The 22,990-nt window shown below is 40.5% G+C and overlaps 1 protein-coding gene across 3 annotated transcripts in view; it reads right to left on the bottom strand.

The window, feature by feature from the left end:
* Positions 1-7,852: 7,852 nt before the first annotated feature.
* Positions 7,853-22,990, bottom strand: part of LOC135459289 (elongin BC and Polycomb repressive complex 2-associated protein-like) — a 68,211-nt gene continuing 53,073 nt past the window's right edge. For 2 of the 3 annotated variants that reach the window (XM_064735114.1, XM_064735117.1), the window contains 3 exons: positions 12,399-12,600; positions 11,714-11,849; positions 7,853-10,455 (listed from right to left, as the gene is read on the bottom strand). Coding sequence is in view for 1 of the 3 variants with exons in the window: in XM_064735117.1 (XP_064591187.1) it covers positions 12,594-12,600 (7 nt within the window). In the remaining 2 variants the exon portion in view is untranslated. Of the gene's footprint in view, positions 10,456-11,713; positions 11,850-12,352; positions 12,601-22,990 lie in introns of those variants that run through there. The other variant, XM_064735115.1, reaches the window with a different exon arrangement.

The following is a 22,990-nucleotide window of genomic DNA, read 5'->3' as shown; positions in this document are numbered from 1 at the left end:
GTCACCTCTGCTGCTGTTTATTTTACAATTATTTATACATATTAAACTAGCCCATTTGTTTGCTGAAGTTTGGGCTATTAACATGAATAAACTATTGCACTGTCTCTTTGGACACTGCACAAATATTTAAAAGCCAGTTTTGTGCTCGTTAACAGGTATGGAAAAGGAGAGACCAGCTCTTTAGCTGTCATTGCATGGTTTTTAAGAGCTTCAACCAGTGATACATCAGCCAGGGTCTCATTGGGCAAGTCCATTAACTCCTCTTTTCTTCTAGTGCCTGCTATCTCTCATTTCTTCTTCCAGAGCTTAGCAGAATCTTTATCTGTGAAAATGCAGTAAACCAACTTTTCTTTAACAGCTGATAAAAGGATAAAAGTGTAAATGCATGAAAAGACGTGTTAATCAGTACACTGTCCATGACTACTTTATCAAAGCAAAGTTCTCAAAGGGCAGGCTGGTTGCAGTTTTTGCTGCCAAGAAGGAAACTGAGATGTAAAGCATGACAACTATTTAATGAGCACCAAATCCTCTCATCAGCAGCAGACATGGCATCATGACCCACACCTCTCTACCGGCCTGACCCTTCAAGGCTTCTCATCTCTGCTCTGCCCTAACTCTATCCTATTCTAATTTTTGCATCAGAAAAGTTTTGAGGGCAGTCGCATCAACCCTTGCTAACACTTACAGAAATATTGATTTTATTCCCTTTGTTGGATTCTCTTTTTAATTGTGTACAAGCCATAAAATCATTAAAATATGGTAGAAAACATTAGAATTTTACTTGAACAGAATTTTTTTCCACCAATACTAAAAATCAGTTCATTACACATTTCTGCAAAGTCTTCAACAGTGCTTTTTGAATGCTATTCTTGCCTCTGTCTTTGGATTTCCCAATTATGCATAGTGCTTCATTTAGCTTATTTTCTTCCTTCATAGCAGTATTGGGTCAGCTAAGTATTTTAGCCACAAGAATTTTCTCCTCTTTCAACATTCCGTGTTCTGCTTTCAGGAATCTCTTCAGTTTTCTCTTGGCTTGAAACTGGAGGTGAGACTGAGTAGTTTTTTCCAAATTAGTCAGTGCAATTTCACAAGAGTTCTTTGGGCAACCAATAGAAGTGGGGAATGTAAATATAAAAAGACCAATACCACTGCTTGAAACTTTGTTTTAGAAGTATATTATTATGTTTGAGATCAGTTTAAAAAATCCCGAAGATTCAAGGCAATAAACCATAGTAAAGTAAACCAATGGTTTACTTTAAATCAATATCACCATCTTAATTTATCGTAATCTTGAAGATGGCAAATGGCATCTTCAAGACAGATAATAAGCTGACTGAAGGTCAAAATAGGTGTATACTTAGTGTAGTGCAGGTATATAATTTACATATTTAATGTATTATTTTAGGATAAACTACAATTTCTGGACTGTTGCTATGTCATGTGTTAGTGAGTTTAAATTACTCATACTCTGAGTTCAAAAAACATAGTGAAACTTTGTTTGTACTACCAGGAATTCATCATTAGCAAAGAAAAGGCTTTAAATAAACACACACAGAAGTCAGAATTTGGCTAAGTTTCTGAAATAATTTCTCTTTTGGATCCTACAGTAAATCAATTAGAACTCACTATCAGATCCAGTGTGCTTCAAGCATTATGTTTACCTAGCAGAACTGAAAGATTACCCACTGAAATATTATCTTTGGAGAAGACTCCTATTCAACTTTATAGTTCCCAGTGTGATAAATAGGTATGATTTGTGCTGATAAAAATTGAAACAGTAATCAATATTGATACAGTAATTAATATTTGAGAATAAAAAAACAGTTAATAGTTAAAAGTTGTAATGCCAAAGAAGAGAGGGAACGGAGGGGCTCCATCCACCTCCCCTTCCCAGCAGATGTTCTCAAGGACCACAGGAAAGAAGCTGAAGATATAGTTGCTAAAAATGACCAAGAACCTGGTTGGGTCCAAGAAAATGCTAATTATAAGGGACTTATTGCTTTGATATGTAGATGCAGTGATACGTTAGTCTTGGCTTACATTGTACTGGCTTGGTGCGCATGTGTAACCCAAAGGTGAATTAAAGGACAACGAATAAGACTACAGGGCCTTCATCAGTGACGACCCCCAAAGACTTGTGCGACCACCAAACCGAGTGGTGGCGCATGCGTGGTAAAGGTGGTAATGAAGGCGGAGACAGAAAAGTAACAAACTGAAAATGGGAGGAGATGGTATTTACACATGGCATATAAGGGGTGACTTTTACTTGGCAAGCTTGTACGTGAAGTGGCAAGGCTCAAGAACCCTGCCCTCCGTACCCCGCGGTTGTTTTTGCTTATGCGCTATTATTTGAACCAAATTATCCCTTATTTATATATTTTCTAAACTATTCAATTAAAATTGTTGCTACCTTAAATATTGTTTGGGTTTTTTTGATGGGATAATTGGGCAAACATAACACCAGGACAGGCTTTATAATGAGACCAGCAATAGTTTTCTCCTCAGTACCCAGGTAACGTATTTATTAAAAGGCTCCATAGCAAATTAAACTTGTAGAAAGTCTGCTCTGCGGCCACAGGAGCTGGGCAAATGCCAGCTAGCCGGTCCCGGTGTGTGGCCAGAGAGGGCCACAAGATCTGCCACTCCCAGGTTCTCCTCGGAAACCCCTAGGTAATGGTGCCATCTGCGGTGTGGATGGCGCAGGCGAGAGCGTAGCTACGAAGTCCCGAGACGAAGGAAGGAGAGAGCGGACACTCATGTAGATGCCAAGAAACTTCATTTCCCAGGCGGGACCAGGGACCGGCGTCAGAGGGGAAGGCCTTGGGGAGGCACTGATAGACGGAGCGGGCATGATAGGAGGGGACATAAAGTAACCAAGAAACGAAGATCAGGGGAGGAGTGTGAGACACAGCTGGACCAATGAGGATCACATGGGGGAGGGAAGAGGCTCTGGAGGCAAATCATACATTGAGTTAGGGATGATTGACACAGAAAATTCTCAAAATAAAGGGGGGGTGGTTACAATGATAGACAGGGGAAGTGGGCACCAGGAGGGAGGAAAGAAACTTATTAGGGCATAAAGGGGAGGATCAAGGGATCAGTCATCTTGAGGGACAAGCCATTGGCAGGAAAACAAGGGGTAAACAACTTAGGGAGAAACCATTCTGAGGGGAGTACATGGGGGGAGCAGAGCACCAAACCATATCTTAAACTTATAAAAGGGATAACTAACTTTACAACTGAACTCATATAAATACTTTTAAAACATACGACACCACACTCCATGGCAAATTAAACTTGTAGAAAGTTTTGTTCAGATGTTTGATAAAAAATATTCAGCAAAACAAATATTTTACATTTTCTATTGATGTTATTTGATATTTTGCATCCATTGTTTCAACTGACAGGTGTTACTTTGCTATTAACATATATTTTGCAAACATATAGACATCTGATTTCAGGTGGCCTAGTGGCAAGGGAAACTTTACTTTTTTATGTTGGCATTTTCTTTGATGGAAATTAATTTTGTCAGTACAATGATGTCTATTCATCAGACAGAATTACTATACTCTATCATTTCAGTAAAAATTGAGGAAAAATATGAAAATGGAGAACACAAATACTAGATGTGATAAATAGGTATGATTCGTGCCGATTCCCTATTTTATTGGGAATAATAAAATAGTTAAAAGTTGTAATGCCAAAGAAGAGATGGAGAGGAGGGGCTCCACCACCTCCCCTCCCGGCAGATGTTCCCAAGGACAGGAGGAAAGAAGCTGAAGATACAGTTGCTAAACATGAGCAGAAAGGAAACAAAACCTGGTTGGGTCCCAGAAAATGCTAATTATAAGGGATTTATTGCCTTGATATGTAGATATAGTGATATGTTAGTCGTGGCTTACATTGTACTGGCTTGATACGCATGTGTAACCTAAAGGTGAATTAAAAGACAAAGAAGAAGACTAGAGAGCCTTCATCAGTGGCGATCCCCAAAGACTTGTGCGACCACCAAACCGAGTGGTGGCGCATGTGTGATAAAGGTAGTAATGAAGGCGGAGATAGAGATATGACGAACTGAAAATGGGAGGAGATGGCATTTACACATGGCATAAAGGAGGGGAATATTCACTTGGCAAGCTTGTAGGTGATGTGGCAAGAGTCCAAGAGCCCTGCACTCCATACCCCCCGGTATCTTTTGCTTATGCGCTATTATTGGAACCAAATTATCCCTTACTTTAATCAGATTATATTGTATCCAATTTTATATTATTTTACTTTAACTAGTCAATTAAATTTGCTACTACTTTCAATATTGTTTGGTTATTTTTTGATGAGATAATTGGGCAAAGATAACACTAGATGTTATAAAAGTTTTCCAAATTTCACAATCTGGAGTCTTTCACCTAGCTGTTTTCTTATCAATCTTCCAGCAAAATAAGATATTAATGTTTTAATTAAGCAACAACTCATGGAGGAGCCTTTACTACCAAGGTAAATTGCTTCTGGTTGCTGGCAGGATTAGAAGAGAAGTTACTTAAGTCACTGGATGACAAGTTAGTTTTGGGATAAAAGGAAACTGTAAATGATGTATTGCTAAATTGCTTGCACTATAAACAGTATTTCAGTCCAGAACGAAGCAATCATATTCTTGTACTTAATTTTTTACTTCAGCATCAACCTCCTGTATGTCTGCATTACATGGGCAAAACCAAATTCCATATCTTTTCTATAAAATCCTCCCTCTGCTCCCATTCCAAGTTTTGCTGTTATTTTCACTTTCATTTGAAACTGTGAGGAAAGTCTCATTTATTCATCTCCTATGCTTATGTTCATGTCTATTGACTGTGGTCAAAAGAAACTGTTGTTAACATGATAATTTTGTGATCTGTCAGATTGCCATCTTTATTTGAACAGCTACACTTAATTCATCTTCTCTTCCCAAACAAATGGAAAAAAACATTCATTTTTTAAATAATTAATATTTTTAATTAAATAAATAGTGTATATTCCTTCTGTATTAAGGAACGTAGGCCATTAGTAAGTTTTTCAATCAGTATGTGAAAGTTCTAAAGCAATGCCTATGCATTTTTCTCAGTCCTCACATAACTAAGTGGTAGAATTTGGTAACAGAGTAAAAAAAAACAGGCTTGAATAGTCTGCTTAAAGAGATACAGAGAATTCTGCTTGTGTTCCATACATCTAGTTTTGAGATCTCAGAAGATTGCAAATATGCCTTGAATATTTGTGAGCTAATAAAAATGTACCAAGTAAAACACAGTGTAAATACCAGGTTTATATTCACAATATTCTTTCTTGGAAACAGCAAATTCTGAGTTGCTAAAAATAATAATTTTTGAAAAAGGAATGTCTGTTGTCAACTTGTATTTCAGTATTTTAGAACTGAAGTGCAAAATTCAGGATGCCATATATTTACTTATACATTCATGTTAATTCTGTTCTTCTTTTTATGTGAATTAACTCCTGCAAATAGAAACAGAAGAAGAGGTCCCACTAAAAGTACCAAAACCAGGGTCATTTTGAAAAGAATAATAAGGTGAATATTTCACAATATACACCTTGCAGTATTTGAACAGAAGCTAACCTAATATTTATAACTCCCCAAAAAATTAAATATTTTCATTTTTACAGTTAAATAACATATTTTCAAGATTTAAGATAAACTTAGAGAGAACAGTGAATCATTAAGTACAAAATGATGGCACGTTTCTGAAGCAGCTATGATGATCTGTTCTTGGAGACAGTAATTCAATAACTGAAGGACTAAGAATCACTCATTCCTTTGGAATACGACTACACTATAAAGAGACGGACATTAATGCTAGGAATAAATTCTAAGTAATACATTTAGAAAATGCAAATATGATCCTGGCAAGGTCTGTGTACATTGAGTTTAACCTTCTGCAGAGTTCAGGAACTGATTGTCAAGATGAGCATATGGAAGGGTGGTATCACAAGCAGCAGAACTACCTTTCTTTCCCTAGACATCTTTCCCACCTGTCTATCTACTTGAAATCTCCCACTTGATTCATTTGATGGCAATGTGATGAAGTCAGGCTAGAGATCTTTCGCTACATATTTACTCTAGTTTCCTTGCCTGGCTGTCTTGATCTGTGTGTGGAGGTAAGGTCTCGTATCACGCTCATTTACAGCTAGCTGTTGGCTATTTAGTAGTCATCATGAGATGTTAGTGCCCTATGTAATCCTGGAAGAATATGATCCTTTTCCAAGAGCACTGACAATATTATACCTTCAGTATCCCACAAGGCTCCATCTTATCTTATTATAACATTCTTATCTTATTATAACATTAATTTGTTAAAGGCCATTTGGGCAGATATTTTGATACTCTTGGGTGACAATGTTCAACTCTACATCATTATGTATCAGCTCTTTCCCCTTGGCATTTTTTAGCAAAGACTAGTGTTTGAAGACCTTATACATACAGGTAGTGAATAAGTATTGTAGCAGCAAGCCCCTGTATGGGGAATAAAGAGCATTGACTCCATGATTGCAGAAGGCTGATCAATTGCTTTATTCCTATACGCTCCTATTAAGAAAAACCCATTGCCCTTGCCAGATAGTCCAATACACACTTGGTCAATGAATCCACATCACCATCACCAGAGTTCACTTAAGAAACTGCCCTTTGGTAGACAGTCTCCATAACACATTCCACATGTGCACTACAAGAGGGTCAGCAAGTGGAATAATAATTGTTTCTCATTTTCTCTGAGCTTTGTCACATCTTCCCTGGAAAATGAGAATTATGTATATATGTCTCTCTCTGTTCAGAGGATGTGTGATTACCAAAAGTAAGTGAGTTGAATCATAGCAAAAGTGGCATCCTCTTTACTGAGGAAGAATACACAGAAGTTATTTTTCGTGTTTGTTTATGACTCTTGTCACATAGGAAAATTATTTGCAGGTTGCTGTCACAGACAGGAAAATATGGTGGGAAAAGATGCTTTTTTCCTTACTTTAGGGAAAAAATTGTTGAAGTTGTCAATGCCACCAATATCTAAGTTAAAAATTAAATGATACATGCAATTATATCATACATCTAATGATACAATTCAGATGATACATGCAAAATTCTGGACTATGTTATTAAAAGCAATTATCTTCTTTTAGCATATGATTGTTCAGATCTGTTGTTCTGGACTCATCATTAGAACAGAGTTAATTACAACCAATACCATTTTTAAACAGTGAAGAGTGACAAGGATTTATCTTCTTTCTATTCTGCACTCCCCTCACTCAGTGAGCAGGCTGGGAGTGGGCAAGAGACTGGGAGGGGACACAGCCAGGATAGCTGATGCCAGTTGGCTAAAAGGATATTTAATACCTCCTATTTAATACCTGGCCTTAATGTCAGGTGTCACTGTTGAATAAAAAAATACACCGACTCACCAGAAGGCTGACTGGCATAATGCACCATTTATTTTGGACTGCTCCTTTTGACATACTGTTCTTACTCCAGGTGGACTTGATTGGTCATTCAGTTAATACATTTCAACTGATTGGCTAATTAACAAGACACTCTTTTTATGAACACTCTGAGAAGAACAAGAAAACAGAGACCAGGAAAACAACATCTGCCAGGTTGTTTATAATAATAAGCTATCATTGTTTGTCTTTTAGTCATCAAAGTCTCCCAGGCCAATTCTGGGAAAACTTACCTAGTTTTCTCACTCTCTGACCAGGCTGTCATATCCACAGTCAGGCTCAGCAAAGAACACTGGAGTCAGAAGAAAGAAGTGAATGCTTTTGGTTTCTGGGGTGTCCATCACTCAAAGAGTGGCAATGAGCATTTGTCTGCTTGTGAGAGGTGGTGAGGGATTGCTATTCTGTCACATCTGTTTTATCTTTATCTTCCCTTCACCTGTTAGGTAATTTTTATCTTGATCCATCAAGTTTTCTTGCTTTTCTTCCTATTCCCTAACTGCTGCCAGCAGGTTATATACAACCACAAACAGAGACAAGACACCCAAAATCAGTGCTGTGAGCTGTTTATTTCAAACATCAGTCTTAGTACATTGTTAGGACAATAGAGACAAAAGATGTGAACAGCTCACTGATTCAAATGGAATGCTAAGGAAACGTAACATTACAGCATAGCATAAAGCCATCTCAGTCCAAGTTTCAGCTAGCCACACATAGAGCAAAACATATTGACAATAATTCTATCCAATCATATGAAACACACGTAACTGTAGTTAACACAATAGAGACTTACTCTCTAACACAATGGCTCGTTTATGAAAGACAAAGCACAGACTCATTCATATGAACCTTCTAAAGATATACATTAAATAAACTTGTTGCAACCAAAAAGGGAAAGTCACAGAGGCTTATTGTTCTATTTCTCATGTCTGCACTACAGCTTAGAAAACTTTCTGCTGCTTTAGCAATGTTCACAAATCTGCTGTCTGAGGCCTGTCCTTTTTACCATTTTCCCAAAACCCTCTAATTTTATGGATCCAAACAATTCCCCCTCTCTGTTGACTCAAAAAGAAACCTTCATACTCATGTCGTTTACTACTTGTGTTTCATAGACCTATTATAAAATTTCTGCTTACTATCTGCTGGAGGCCTATTCTTGCTGATCTTAAGCATTGCTATGTTACAGCACAGCAACTTAATGCTGTGAAGCCCAATCAGTGAAAGAGATATGAATCACGTCTGACAATAGTTACAAGTCACTGTTCAAAAAACTCTTGTCAATTCCAGGGTCTTAATTCAAAACTCTCTTCCATTTCTACACCTTGGTCTACCATTTCCGTGAGATTTTGAACACTCTCTGTGCTTCTACTTCCTAATTCTCTCTCTTGTATGACAAAAACTTCTCAGACCATTTTATTCATCATTCGCCGCACACACTGAAGTATGCAGGGTATTACTATCAATATCACTACCAGAACACCCAATACATAAAGACCTATCTTGCAAAGTTACCTTAACCAAGGTGCAAAGCTCCATTCTTGAAACACATCATCCAGTCAGGAACCACCATCTTCTTTAATTTGGGCTGTCAAATCTTTCAGTTTTTGTATGCTTTTGTGAATGGATTCAGAATGATCGGGCAAATTTGTACAACACAATCCTTCAAATTCCTCACAACCATGTCCTTGTGCCACTAAAAGTAAATCAATTGCTGCTCTGTTTTGAAGGGTAGCGTGTCTAACACTATCAATGTCGGTTAACATATCACTAATAACAGAGGATGTGGCATTAGCTTGTTTGCTCAACCAGCATCCAACTCAATCTAATTGTGTCAATGCTACTGCTGAAGCCAATTGGGGTAAAAAAATACCTGCTGAAACCCTTCTTGCAGCTTTCTAAGGCCTGAAATCACTCTGACAGTTCTCCTCATAATGAGGAACAGCTCTCATTCTCCTTTGTTTGTTTTTCATGACCGCTTTGGCAGTGAGTGCAATTATAGTGAGCATCTCAATGCTACAAGGGCCACCTTCAAGGTGTGCTGGAATGCATTGCCAAGCTCTGTCTCCACAAATGAACTAATACCCCTTCGGCAAGTGCCATGGATATTGGTCTGCCTCAGAAAGCACATCTCAACTATTTGAAAAATTACACTAAAAACTCAAATTTCAAAATTTGCAAATTTAAAAAAATTTGCCAAATTTGCAAATTTCATTATGCAAAATAGTGAAGAGTAACATTGTACTTTGGAGGACCACCTTTTCGCTAAGCACTAGCTATGAAGGTAAAGCAAAAATCCATCGTTAAAGAGCTAAGGATTTCTAATTCTTGGGGTTCAGATGCTCTCCTGGGAAGTTTTTTGGTCCAAAAGTTCCAATTCAATGAGGGATTGTTTCCATTGTCAACTCCACCTGGCTTACCATTGGATTGGTTTTTGACCAAAGGCATCTCTTTTACTGGCACACCAACCAGACAGGTTGAAAAAGGCTTTTCTGGTTCCGAATTAGACAAACATATAGTATCTGAGACGGCTGCCTTGGCTAAGGTCACCCAAACATTTGTTTTTGGTTGTTCTACCGGCAAATCTGCACAACAAAAAAACAATTAAAATCCACCAATACCAACATACAACTTCCCTTTGCTCCATCTTTTTCATGAACTTAAGTCTTGGCAGAATCCTTACATATATATCAATTTTAAAATTTTGTTCTCCACAAAAACAAAACCCTGAACTTTTGCCAAAAATCGGCTCTGTTAAACAAACATTCAACATACAATTGACACACTCATTAATAACATTAACACAAAATCAGAGTTTGCAGGTTCCACCGATGCACTTAAGAACATCAGGCACAAGGAAGGTCAGGCGTGACCCGGGATCCCTCTGTTTGGCTCATGTCTGCATACTTTCTTCCTCGGTTCTGGACTCATCAACATGTTCTGGGGTGCGATATGGTTTGACGTTTTTGGCAGGAACCCACTTAATTCCAGCACCTGTAGAGACAGAACCATACCCTTTGCCCTAGCTTATTAATTGAAAAGGACCTTCAATTTGTCCAGATTCAGGGTTTCTAATTAAAACAGGAGGACTTTCTTTCAGTTTTGCCTGTGTGTTATTCGAAAAGTGTCTAAAGATTGGTGGATCAGGTTCTGCACCTGAACTGTTTAGAAAATTAAAAACATACAAAGCTTTGTTCAGCCTCATCTGTGGTGTGACCTCAACTCTTTCTCTTTGTTGAGCTAAAATGCGTTTTAATGTTTGATGTGCTTTTTCAATAATTGCTTGGCTTGTGGGAGAGTGAGGAATACTAAAGATGTGATGAAAATTCCATTCATTTAGAAACTTGGCTAATTTTTGACATATATATGCGGGACTATTGTTAGTTTTTACTTCTTGGGGTACACCCCATGAAGCAAAAGCCTGCAGAAAATGATGACAGGCATTATTGCCTGTTTCACCTGTGTGAAGAGAGGCAAAAATTGCACCAGAGAATGTGTCTACAGAGACATGAATATTTTTAAATTTACTAAAGGAAGGGTATTTAGTGATGTCTTTTTGCTACAACTGCAGACTTTGCAAACTTCGTGGGTTGACAGCTCTTGTAGAAACAGGAGGTTGCACAAGCTGACAGTCAGGGCAAGTACTGATGATAGTTTTAGCTTGACTTTTAGAGATTTGAAACATTCCCACAAGTGCTTGTGCGTTTTGGTGGAAAAAAGCATGACTCAATTTTCCTTGTTCAAAAATTTTTGGCAAAGTGTTTGAAATAACTATTGTCAGCTTGTCCGCTTTTGCGTTTTGTTCCACTAAAAATATAGAAGAATGAGCTTTGATGTGAGAAACAAAATATGGGTTAGTTCTATATTGCAAAGTTGTAAAAGGACATGAAAGCAAACGATATAAAGTTTTATTACTAACATCTTTTGAAATTGATCTTTGTAATCTCTTAACTACATTAGCAACATAAGCATAATCTGTGATTAAATTAAAAGGTTGAGGGAAAAGCTGAAAAGCTCGAACTACAGCAGCAAGCTCAACAATTTAAGGAGACTTTTCTACTATTTGAATGTCAGACTCTTAAGCATTAGTTTTTTGATTCAAATGAACAAATCTTTAAATTCAGTCTTTGAGATATCTGGATGTCTTTTATCTTGTAAAATTTGCTCAAGCTGGTAAAAAATGTTTCATTCTGTTTTAGATAAATGACTTTTTATTTCTGTAACTTAGGAGCTCTTAGAAAAAATTACTTACAAACACATAAGATGCAAACGACGAGGAGATGAAATATTTCTCCTGATTAACACTTGGGTCTCCGACAGGTGGGTTTTTCAATGATTTTCTTTTTTATCTTAGTCTAGTTATCTTCCTCACACGGGGCACCATTTTGCTGTCAGCAGGTTATATACAACCACAAACAGAGACAAGACACCCAAAATCAGTGCTGTGAGCTGTTTATTTCAAACATCAGTCTCAGTACATTGTTAGGACAATAGAGACAAAAGATGTGAACAGCTCACTGATTCAAATAGAGTGCTAAAGAAATGTAACATTACGGCATAGCATAAAGCCATCTCAGTTCAAGTTTCAGCTAACCACACATAGAGCAACAACATATTGACAATAATTCTATCCAATCATATGAAACACACGTAACTGTAGTTAACACAATAGAGACTTACTCTCTAACACAATGGCTCGTTTATGAAAGATAAAGCACAGACTCATTCATATGAACCTTCTAAAGATATACATTAAATAAACTTGTTGCAACCAAAAAGGGCAAGTCACAGAGGCTTATTTTTCTATTTCTCACGTCTGCACTACAGCTTAGAAAACTTTCTGCTGCTTTAACAATGTTCACAAATCTGCTGTCTGAGGCCTGTCCTTTTTACCATTTTCTCAAAACCCTCTAATTTTATAGATCCCAGCACCTTACCTGTTACAGAAGGCAAGAGAGGGAATGAGTGAGTAGCTGTGCAAGTGCGTATCTTCTGGCTGAGGTTAAACCACCACATGAAGAAAAAATTTGGGAGTTTTTTGTGAAGTAAAAAGAACAGATCACATTACATTTCCGAAGTTGCTTTTAAAAGTTAGTCTTTCCTCTTTGCTTTAATTTCAATCCACATTTCTATCAGATTCTAGGGAAGAGAAAAGAAAAATCCCTTATAGAAAATTGCAGGACAAAATTAATTTAAAGATATTTTACAAAAAAAATAGTGTTTGTTTCAAAAACAAAACAATATAAATCACAGTTTCATATTTCTGTTAGAAGAATTTTGGTAAAAAGACATTGCTGGTTGTCTACTATGTCTAATTCACTACTGACTTCAATGGGGATATTTTTACTTCATAACTGCTTTTTATTCTATCTGTATGCATATGCTTTAAAGTAGAAAACAAAAAGATGACAGCATAAATAGGAAAAGTTTTTATTAAATTGAATGTTTCTGTTTTGTACTGAAACTATCAACTACAGTGCATAATCCATGTCAATTTCACCTGTCTTATTGCTTATTTTACACTATTAGAAAGTGTAAAATTATAAGATTTATAGTGTAAAGTTATAAGATTTCCTAATACTCACAAAACCTCTCTTTTAACATTTGATAATAATCACATTCTACATAATCTACCAAGAATGTTTGTGTCAGCCACCATTCTACCTACTAATCACCTGCTTTTGTCCCACAAGGTACTGTGAAGACCAGGAGAAAAAGAGGATCACTAATGAACATTATTTGCTGTATTTATTGAGTGTAGACTATGTTTGCAAAGTTAGAATGATGAAAAGAACATGTTTGTAAAACGGAAGGTAATGATATCTTCCTATTGAATACTAACACATTATGGAGATTGAAGTGATTTACTCTTCCATATGATATGTCATTGTCTGCAGATGCAGAACAAATGCATCCACTTTTCTGCTGAGGGAGATCTTTTGTCTTACAGGAAACAATACCACTGTTCTGGTATAATCCAAAATAATTGTTTCCTGACTTATTGTCAGTAAGTTAATGCATTATTCCAGAAGTTTTATTTTCTTTGGGTTTTGTTTAATACAATACCTTTAGATGTCTGTTATCTAATGCTTTGTTTATAAAAATATCACAGTAGATATCTGCTATTATTGAAAAACCTCTAAGAAGTTTTTAGGGCGTTCTCAGATTGGTTGTGTACTTAGAGAATATTTGCTATTTTAAAGCTACTTTTTCCTCTGTGCAACCTCCTTTGAATACAAATGTCACTAGAACAAGGCTGATGCGTTGATTTTGACATATCAGTTTTCTTTGGCACACTTAAATTTTTCAGGGGTTATCCAGTTTCTTAACCCTGAATCCTGATATAGCAAACATGAGGAAATAGTGCAACTGGTCTCTTGCAAATATACTTGCAACATGCTGCAAACTTCCTACACGCTCTACCCCATTAACAGTACGGTATCACATTTTCAATTCATAGGGAACAAATTCACAGATTCACAGTATCATTAGAATGAAACCTGGAAGTGCAAAGACAACTCCATTTGTGGGAACCAAAGAGAGCTTAGAGTCTCTACTTGCTCTTGCTAACAAACAGGTTTAGTTATGAGTAGGAAAGGAAGGAAGGAAGCTTTGTAAATTAATATAGGCAGGCTCCTCTAAATTTTGCTTCCCTTTTCAGCACCAAAAATACTGGGAAACAATTGTTCATTTTCAAAGACAATGTATGTCAGGTTTCTCCTAACTTTCTGACAATACTCTGGTCTCTCTTTTTTTTTAATTACATGTAACAGAGCTAGAATCTAGACTTTCTAGTACACTAGAAAGTGTACTAGAAAGTCTAGATTCTTCATAACTGTAGCAGAAAATGGACTAATCTTACATACCTGAAGAAATTTGGAGGAAAAAAGGGATGAAATTTCAAAGCAGCTATAAATCCTGTAGTGCCAAATTTACTAGCCCTAGTAAACTTAGTAGTGTATAGGCTGAAATTGACAGCTGCACAAATGTAGAATGTGAGCCAATCATGTGGGTAAGAGTTTCCTAGAGCACCATGTGAGTTCATAGTTGTTTGCAAAGTTGACCATGTGAATCATACAAGATAATTAAAAAAAAAAAATAAAGAAAAACAAAACCATGCAGTATAATTTATAAAACAAACATTAAACCCCACAGGTTCAACAAAAAGAAACAAGATTTGAGAACAATCTTCCTTCTATACTTCATGTTATGAACAAAAATTCAGTTAATATTTTTTTTGTGAGAAAGAGTTGCAGGGGGGCAGCCAGGTCTCAGGCGCTGCCAGGATTCTTAGTGCTTTGTTATTGTAATACCGGGTCGTTAAGGCTTATCTCCTTCTTTTGTATTAGTAAAAAGCCTGGCTGGGTGGGGAAATGGCCCTTCCCCGAGGCAGTGCGCCCTTCCAGCATAGGGAAGACACCTGAGAGGGTGGGGGGGGTTATGCAAAGTGACTCCAAAGTCCAGAATGCTTTGTGGGACCCCGACTCGAGATGCAACGAGAAAACCCCAAAAACAACGAGCCAAATAAGAATTGAGAGACTAAAGTGATGTCTGGACGTGAGGAGCCGAGTGCTGAGCCTGCAGAGATGCTGAACACCTTCGGAGCCCCTCTCGCCCTGAGCAGGGAGTGGTCCCAACGCCGGGACCAGACGAGACCAAGCCAGGGAAAGCAACATCTGATGGGGACATCACGCCCTAAGGCTCCCATGAGGACTGGATCCCCGACTCTGCCCCTAGTGGACGGAGCTGCGCATATCCTCCTCCTCTGAGTCGCCCTGGGAGACGCGACGGGGACTGCAGCCCTGCCGAGCCGCCCAATCCTGAGCTGATCACTTTTAATAAAGGCATTATAAAGGAGAAGAAGTCTCCTGGCCCTGTTTATTTCAGCTGGGGGCGCTCGTCCAGAATAGCCACGCCGCAAGAAGACTCAAGACTGGCCATCTTGGACTTCAGGACAGCTGGCTACCAGGACCAGAGGGATCGGCTCAGGAGCAGCGACGCAGAGGAGCACCGGAGCACCGGATTGGTGAGAAAGCCGGTGGCGGGAGCGGGAGACGTGCGCATGTGTGTGTGAATGAGACGAAGGCCGGCAGCCGGACTTTGGAAGTGAGAGCGGACCTCTCAGTACCGCGGTTCCTGACTCCTGCGAAGGATCCGGCCGGGAACAGGGGGCGGAGCTTGGAATTAGCGTGAGTGAGTCGTCTCCCAAGGGGGAATAAAGGGCCCCCCCCCTCCGGGCGTGCGGAGGGAATACTTGTATGAGTGGCACGCACCCAAAATAGGCCCTGACAGAGGGAAGTCAGCCAGATTTGTCAGTCCCGAGAAGGATTCGGGTAGCAGTTGTAAGTCTCGAGAAGGATTCGCGTAAGATTTTATCAGTCCCGAGAAGGATTTGGGTAGCTCGCAAGCCCTGCAGGCAAAAGTAAGTCCTGGCACAGGACCCAGGCACAAACCCCAGCGAAGGAGGCTGTGGTTTGCTTTTAAGTCCTGATACGGTGAAGCCTAAAAATTGGTGGGTTAGGCAAACTAAAATCAGGCAGTTGTTTTTCCTGACTGAGGGAGTCAGGCACGACCCGGATTCTTAGGCTGAGGTTTCGTGTGTTCAAGTCCTGACAGATGTAAGACCTGACGTGGGGAAAGTTAGGCAATCAAGAGATCGGGCAGTTGTTTCAGTATAAAGTCCTGAGCATCAGGCAGAAATTTGAAGTTTCAGTGGAGGAGGCTGAAGCTCCTCAAAGAACGTTCTTTTTTGAAATTACCGGTCAGTAAAGGCACCTTTAGGATTTTTTACTGTTAAGACCTGTAAAATGGGAGGGTGTAATAGTAGAAAGACTGGTAAGAGACTGAGGTATATACATCCTAATAGTCCCTTAGGAGAACTGTTAGTAAAATGGGATTCTATAGAGGCCACGGAGGGATTAGATAAAGCGAAAATGATCCATTATTGTATGGAAGTGTGGCCAGAATTAGAGATACAAGGAGGATGGCCTTGGTGTGGGACAAAGGATAAGTGGATGTGCCAGCTGTTAAATAATTATCGGACAGCTCGAGGGGATACTGATCCTGAGCAATTATTGTATGTAGCCTGCTGGTTAAAGAGCCCTGTTGGGGATGAAGGGGTGCGAATTTGTAAGGTACAGAGGAAGAAAGAGGGGAATGAAGGAGGGGATGATAGGACTAGTAAAAGATGGGATCCCCTGGATTATTTGCCTCCTTCTGCCCCTCCACTTCACAATCCTCTTCTCCAAGCACCTCAAATGGCAGGTCTGGTTCTTCCCCCGGCTGCCATCTCACTACCACCAGTTCAAACTCCTCCTTCTACCTCTTCAGCTTCCGCTATGATAAACCCAGTATCCCCTCCAGTTCCTTCTGCACCACCACAAGTGCCTACTCCACCTGCTGCATTCCCAACCCCTTCTCCAGCTGCACTTAATATCCACTAAGGCTCTTCTCCCCCTCCTATTGCTGTCCCTTTACCTCCTCCTAGTTGGGACACAAATGCCTCCTCGCCCGATAAACAGCTATCAGCAAATACACCTGCTGATGGGCAGAAAGTTCAGGGTAACCCAGATATCCCTCAAAGTAGTTTGGCATCTGAAGATGGGCCGTACTGTGGTACCAGATCCAAGACCTCCAAGGCGGAGAGACTCTTTCCCCTCAGAGAGGTTCCTATGGGAGGAGTAATGGGAGGTGTTGGCTTTGTGAATGCTCCCCTAACTGCTTCTGAGGTGAGAGGATTCAAGAAAGAGTTGGGGCATTTAGTTGAGGACCCAGTGGGCATAGCCAACCAAGTGGATCAATTTCTAGGTCCAAATATCTACACTTGGGGGGAGATGAATTCCATCCTGAGCATATTATTTTCTCCAGAAGAGGTCCAGATGATTAGGGTGGCTGGCATAAGAATTTGGGAGAAAGATAACCGTCCAGGCCCCCGGTGCCATCAGGCGAACAGAAGTTGCCACTAACGGATCCCAGCTGGAACCCTAACCAGGAGGAGGGGAGGAAGGCCATGATGGAATATAGGTCTTTGATAATACGGATAATACGGGGGATCAAAGAGTCAGTTCCCAAAGGAACTAACACCCAATTGGCATTTGAGGGCACGCAGGAGAAAGATGAAGCTCCTGCTGCCTGGCTTAATCGCCTAAGGCGGAACTTCCAGTTGTACTCTAGAATAGACCCAGACACCCCAGAAGGTCAAATGCTACTAAAGGTCCAATTTGTTACCAAATCTTGGCCTGATATAAGGAAGAAACTGGAAAAGATGGAAGATTGGCAAGAGAAGGACATGAATGAGTTATTAAGAGAGGCATTGAAGGTGTATTTAAGGAGGGAGGAAGAAAAGGCAAAGGCCAAGGCTAAGATCATGGTTGCTGTAGCTAGAGAAAGTGCAGGGTGGGCGGGACCACCACCAGGAGGAGGCAAGGATAGGCCTCTTGTACTGTCAGGTGCAACGGGGATAGAGACACCTCAAGTCCCTTTGAGAGGACGATATTGCTATTACTGTGGAGAGCCAGGACACACCAGGAGGTTTTGTAGAAAGCTCAGTCTCGATGTGGCAATAGCCAGGGAACAAGATAATTTAGGGAAGACCCTTAGAGGTGATGAGTAGAGGGTCAGGGGCTTTACACTTTAGGGGACCCAATGCAACATCTAGAAGAGCCCTTGGTAAACTTTGAAGTGGGACCCTTAAATGAGGAATTTGAATTCTTGGTTGATACAGGAGCAGATAAGTCCTGTCTCAACAAAGTAACATCTGAAGTTAGAAAAAACAGCTAGGTAGAAAGGATATCCAATAGCACCAAAACTGGTCAGTAAAACTAAACTTGTAATAAGTGGTGTGAAAGTAAAAGGTACCTTATTGTTGTCTTGTTGTGTGTGTGAGAGTGAGTCACAAGCAAAGTCAGACTCAACTTCCCGGGCAGGTGGGAAGGGGGCATTGGGAGTGTGTGTGTGTGTGTGTGTGTGTGACCTGCAAACCAAGCTTGTGTCCCCCGGGCGGGTGGGGGCTGTGACCAAAGCGTGTGTGTGTGTGACCTGCAAACCATACTAGTGCTCCCCAGATGTGTGAGGGAGCCGTAGCTGTAAGAGTGTGAGTGACATGCAGACAGCCTCACAAGTGAATGTGCACCAGAGGCAACCAGAGTCTGGGCCCTTCCAAGAGGCCCAGAGATACTGAGACCTGTGGGCCAACCCCAAGGTGAGGGGGGGCTATAGGGACCTGTGATTTTCTAGTAATAAGTTTGTGTCTTAAAGGTGTGGAAGAGTGTGTGAAAGTGAATGAGAAATGAGAGAGTGAATATAGATGAGTTAGAATAGAGGTAATGTAGATTGTGCATTACAAGTTTTACCACATCTCCTTAGAAGGAAGTGTATTGTGTAAAAGAATGGTGTAAGAAAAAAAAAGGGAAAAAGAGATAAAGAGTAAGGGGTTGAAAGAAATATTTAAGCTGTAAATAAAAGTAAGAAACAGAAGCAATAGATAAATAAATAAGATCTTGAAAATAGAACAGAAAACCAGTGAATTAAATACACAGAAAAAATAGGAGAATAAAAGTACTTTGAGAGTTAAGCTAGCTGAGAAATACAACTCCTTGCAAAATACAGAGTATGTAGAAGTTGATGAGAGAAACATACAAGCTATGGAAAAAGAGAAATTACTGATAACATTAAACAGAGAAGCTGAGTTTTGATAAAATCATTAACAGTAGACCATTAATGCCTGTGTTTGAAAGCCCGTTTCAGGTATTCTTCATTACTGAGACGGTTGGACTCACATCACTCTCACCCCTGGTATTGGACCAGGATTCAACACCAAGTTTTTCCCTCTGGCATTCTGGTATTGGACCGGACTGCACCCCTTTCTCCCTGGTATTGGACCAGACTCCACCCCTGTCTCCGTCTGGCATTGGGACAGACTCCCAGTTTCTACGTCTGGCATTGGGCTAGACTCCCAGTTTCTCCTTGTGGCATTGGACCGGACTACACCCCTGTCTACTTCTGGCATTGGGCCAGACTCCCAGTTTTCCCCTCTGGCATTGAGCCAGAGTCCACATCACTCACCTCCGGGCACTGGATAAGGATTCATCCACATCACAAGTTAATTCACCTAAGTATACTGTGATTTAAAGTTGACTCTCAGGAGGAAGAGTCAAAAAGACTGAACTGTATGGGAAAAATTGGTATCAGAGTTCTAATATTGCTTAAAATGTTTCAAAATTGTTTTGTGTAAATTATGTTGGTAAAAAGTTTAAGGCTGTAAATAAGTAATTCTAGTTTAAGTTCCCCAATATACTTCTAAAGACTCCAGGTTAACCCTCTACAGAACACTCCCCTGGGGGGGGGGGAACTAAAATTTGTAGGGAACAGACCAAGAGAGGTTTAACCAGAGAAGCGGGTAGAAGGGACTCTAAAGAGCTTGGAAGCTTCTCCTCAGAAAAAATTCCCCAAGAGGCAAGGCCGGGTGGGCAGGCTGTGCAAGATGACCCATACCGGACTCTTGGGAAGGGTGGTACTGATGGCTCTAATTGCTGGTGGTCCTCAGGGGAGCCCAGCTGAGCCGTGCAGAGAGTGCTACCAACCCCTCTATGAGGAGGAAGTGAGCTCCTTGTCGAGAGTCCACATCAGTTCTAACCCTGATGGTGTTAACCTCTCCCAATTGGTCCTTTATCAGAAAAATAAGAGAATGTATTGGATAGCCCAGAATACTGCCACTTTTAGGCAGCCACTCCTAGGAGAGTGCCCTATAGAGGAAGCCTGGTTGTGCTTTGAATGTGATGCTGCTGGAACAAGCTCAGCAGATCTAGTAAAAAGCAAAGAAATGGTGAAAATGGTAAGAAAAACTGTTTGTTACAAGTATTTATATGAGTGTACTGGAAAAGAGATAAACCCCTTTTGGAACACGTTTCAGGGGAGCTCTAAACCCCTAAGTTTGATCTCATCTGGCAACTGCATTGCTAGAGTGATAAAACCAATTTTCTTATTACCCAAAGAAACTGAATCAAGTTTGGGAGTTCCTATATATAATGATTTGGGAGAAATTAAACAAAACCGGGAAAGTGAAATAGAAATTGGGAAAATCCAAAATTGTAAAAGCCAAGTTCGGATCCCAAAATCTGTGTTGAACAAAGTCATCCGGCTCCAGGCAGTATTAAAAATAAAGAATTCAATCATTAGGGACATTACAAACGAAATAAAAAGATTGGCATGTGTAAATAATCAAGATCAAACTCCTACACTTGATCCCAGTGGGTGGGAGAATTTAGAGATTTTCAGAAAATATGTATGGGAAAAAGTGGTTTTTCTCGCTGTGTGTGTACTTGGAGGATTGCTCTTTTTACTATGCTTATTTGTCTGTTTTAGTAAAACAGTATTGGCTGTACAAACCAATCTGGAAAAACCAAGAAAAGTAACAAGGTTAAGTAAGCATGATTACCACAGTGCACAAGAAATTTATAGTAGATTCAAAACAAAAAATTGTGAGTTGATGCGAGCTTAAGAATTTAAGCTCGATCAAAGAAAAAGAGGGGGGACTGTTATGAACAAAAATTCAGTTAATATTTTTTTTGTGAGAAAGTTGCAGGGGGCAGCCAGGTCTCAGGCGCTGCCAGGATTCTTAGTGCTTTGTTATTGTAATACCGGGTCGTTAAGGCTTATCTCCTTCTTTTGTATTAGTAAAAAGCCTGGCTGGGTGGGGAAATGGCCCTTCCCCGAGGCAGTGCGCCCTTCCAGCATAGGGAAGACACCTGAGAGGGTGGGGGGGGTTATGCAAAGTGACTCCAAAGTCCAGAATGCTTTGTGGGACCCCGACTCGAGATGCAACGAGAAAACCCCAAAAACAACGAGCCAAATAAGAATTGAGAGACTAAAGTGATGTCTGGACGTGAGGAGCCGAGTGCTGAGCCTGCAGAGATGCTGAACACCTTCGGAGCCCCTCTCGCCCTGAGCAGGGAGTGGTCCCAACGCCGGGACCAGACGAGACCAAGCCAGGGAAAGCAACATCTGATGGGGACATCACGCCCTAAGGCTCCCATGAGGACTGGATCCCCGACTCTGCCCCTAGTGGACGGAGCTGCGCATATCCTCCTCCTCTGAGTCGCCCTGGGAGACGCGACGGGGACTGCAGCCCTGCCGAGCCGCCCAATCCTGAGCTGATCACTTTTAATAAAGGCATTATAAAGGAGAAGAAGTCTCCTGGCCCTGTTTATTTCACTTCAGTCGTGAGGTACTTGGGCATTTAGAGGGTATTTTTTGCACCGTGCTTCAGTTTAGATATGGATTGATAAGGATGAAAGATTCAGAGATGTTAGAAGGTCAAGACAGTGTAATCTACAGGGGAAGCTTGAGCAGCTGCAGGAAAAGAAAAATAAAGGGGGATAAAATTTGTAAAGGCTTTTCTTAACAGGAAATTGAAAATCTGTTCTACCTGTCCAAGCTGAATAGCACATTCACTGCAGAAAAGATTTAGGTTAACAAAAAGGGATAAATGGGTGAACAATTGTTGTAGTGTGTTTTTAAGTTTTTGTAATATTCCGTCGTGTTATGTATTGTTCCCCCCCATTCTGTGAAGATGGTTTTGCCCTCCTTAAGTTTCCCGCTGTAGCCCTGCTGGCAGTTTTGTTGCTATGGTTACCCCTGGCTTTGGTTTGTGTCAATTACCTATGTTATATAATTTCTCCTCCCTTTTATTCCCTTTTAAGTAAACTTTTCCTCCTCCCCGGGCCCAGTCAATCACCCCGCACACCTCCCAGTCTTCCAGAACCTTCGTCTCACTAGGGGTCGTGGTTGGCTGAGGTCCAGGGGCCCCTCCTTTAATTTGTATTTACTGGATTTACTATGTTGTCTGTTATGTTGAGCTCATCCCCCGACCTTCCCTAATTGGTTAGTTCGTAAACCCCTCCTTTGGTTTCCACCTCCCTTTAAAACCCTTGTCCTTCCCCCCCCCCCCCCCCCCCACTGTCTTTTGTCACTCCCTGTTGGTCCCTGCCCCCCCCCCCCCCCCATCGGATTGCCAGAGGCATTAAACCCATTTGGACCTCGGGGAATGTCCGACTCTTTTTCCTTCAACTAGCACAGCAGCTTTCGCCGATACTTCGTCCCTGCAGGCATAGCCCGAGGCCACTGACGCCAAGGGGTGCCTGAAGCAGCCAGCCCTGGAGGTCTGCCACCGGGACTGACTCCCCCCGCCTGCAGTGGGCTGTTGGTCGCCCTCTCGCTAGCCGGACTTCAGGTTTAAGGCCACGGACTGCTGCAAACAATGATGACAATAAGGAACCAGAACAGATTTCCTGGTACTGTTGTAGTGTTTCCTTCACTGGAGGTCCTTAGGACTAAGTTAAGCAAACCTTTGTTAGACATATTGAAGGTGTGATTAACATGGCTTTAAGCACACAATAAGCCTAGGTGACATGTTACTCAAGGTGATTACAAGGCTCTGTGGTTCTTTGAAAAAATGACCAATTTGTAGTGAAAATGTTTCTTGGAATTAAAAATTGAAGGATTTTACAAAGAAACTTTCAGAACAAATAAT

This window comes from Zonotrichia leucophrys, chromosome Z (genome assembly GCF_028769735.1).
Source record: "Zonotrichia leucophrys gambelii isolate GWCS_2022_RI chromosome Z, RI_Zleu_2.0, whole genome shotgun sequence".
Taxonomy (NCBI): domain Eukaryota; kingdom Metazoa; phylum Chordata; class Aves; order Passeriformes; family Passerellidae; genus Zonotrichia; species Zonotrichia leucophrys.
This window is presented reverse-complemented; position numbering and strand designations above follow the sequence as displayed.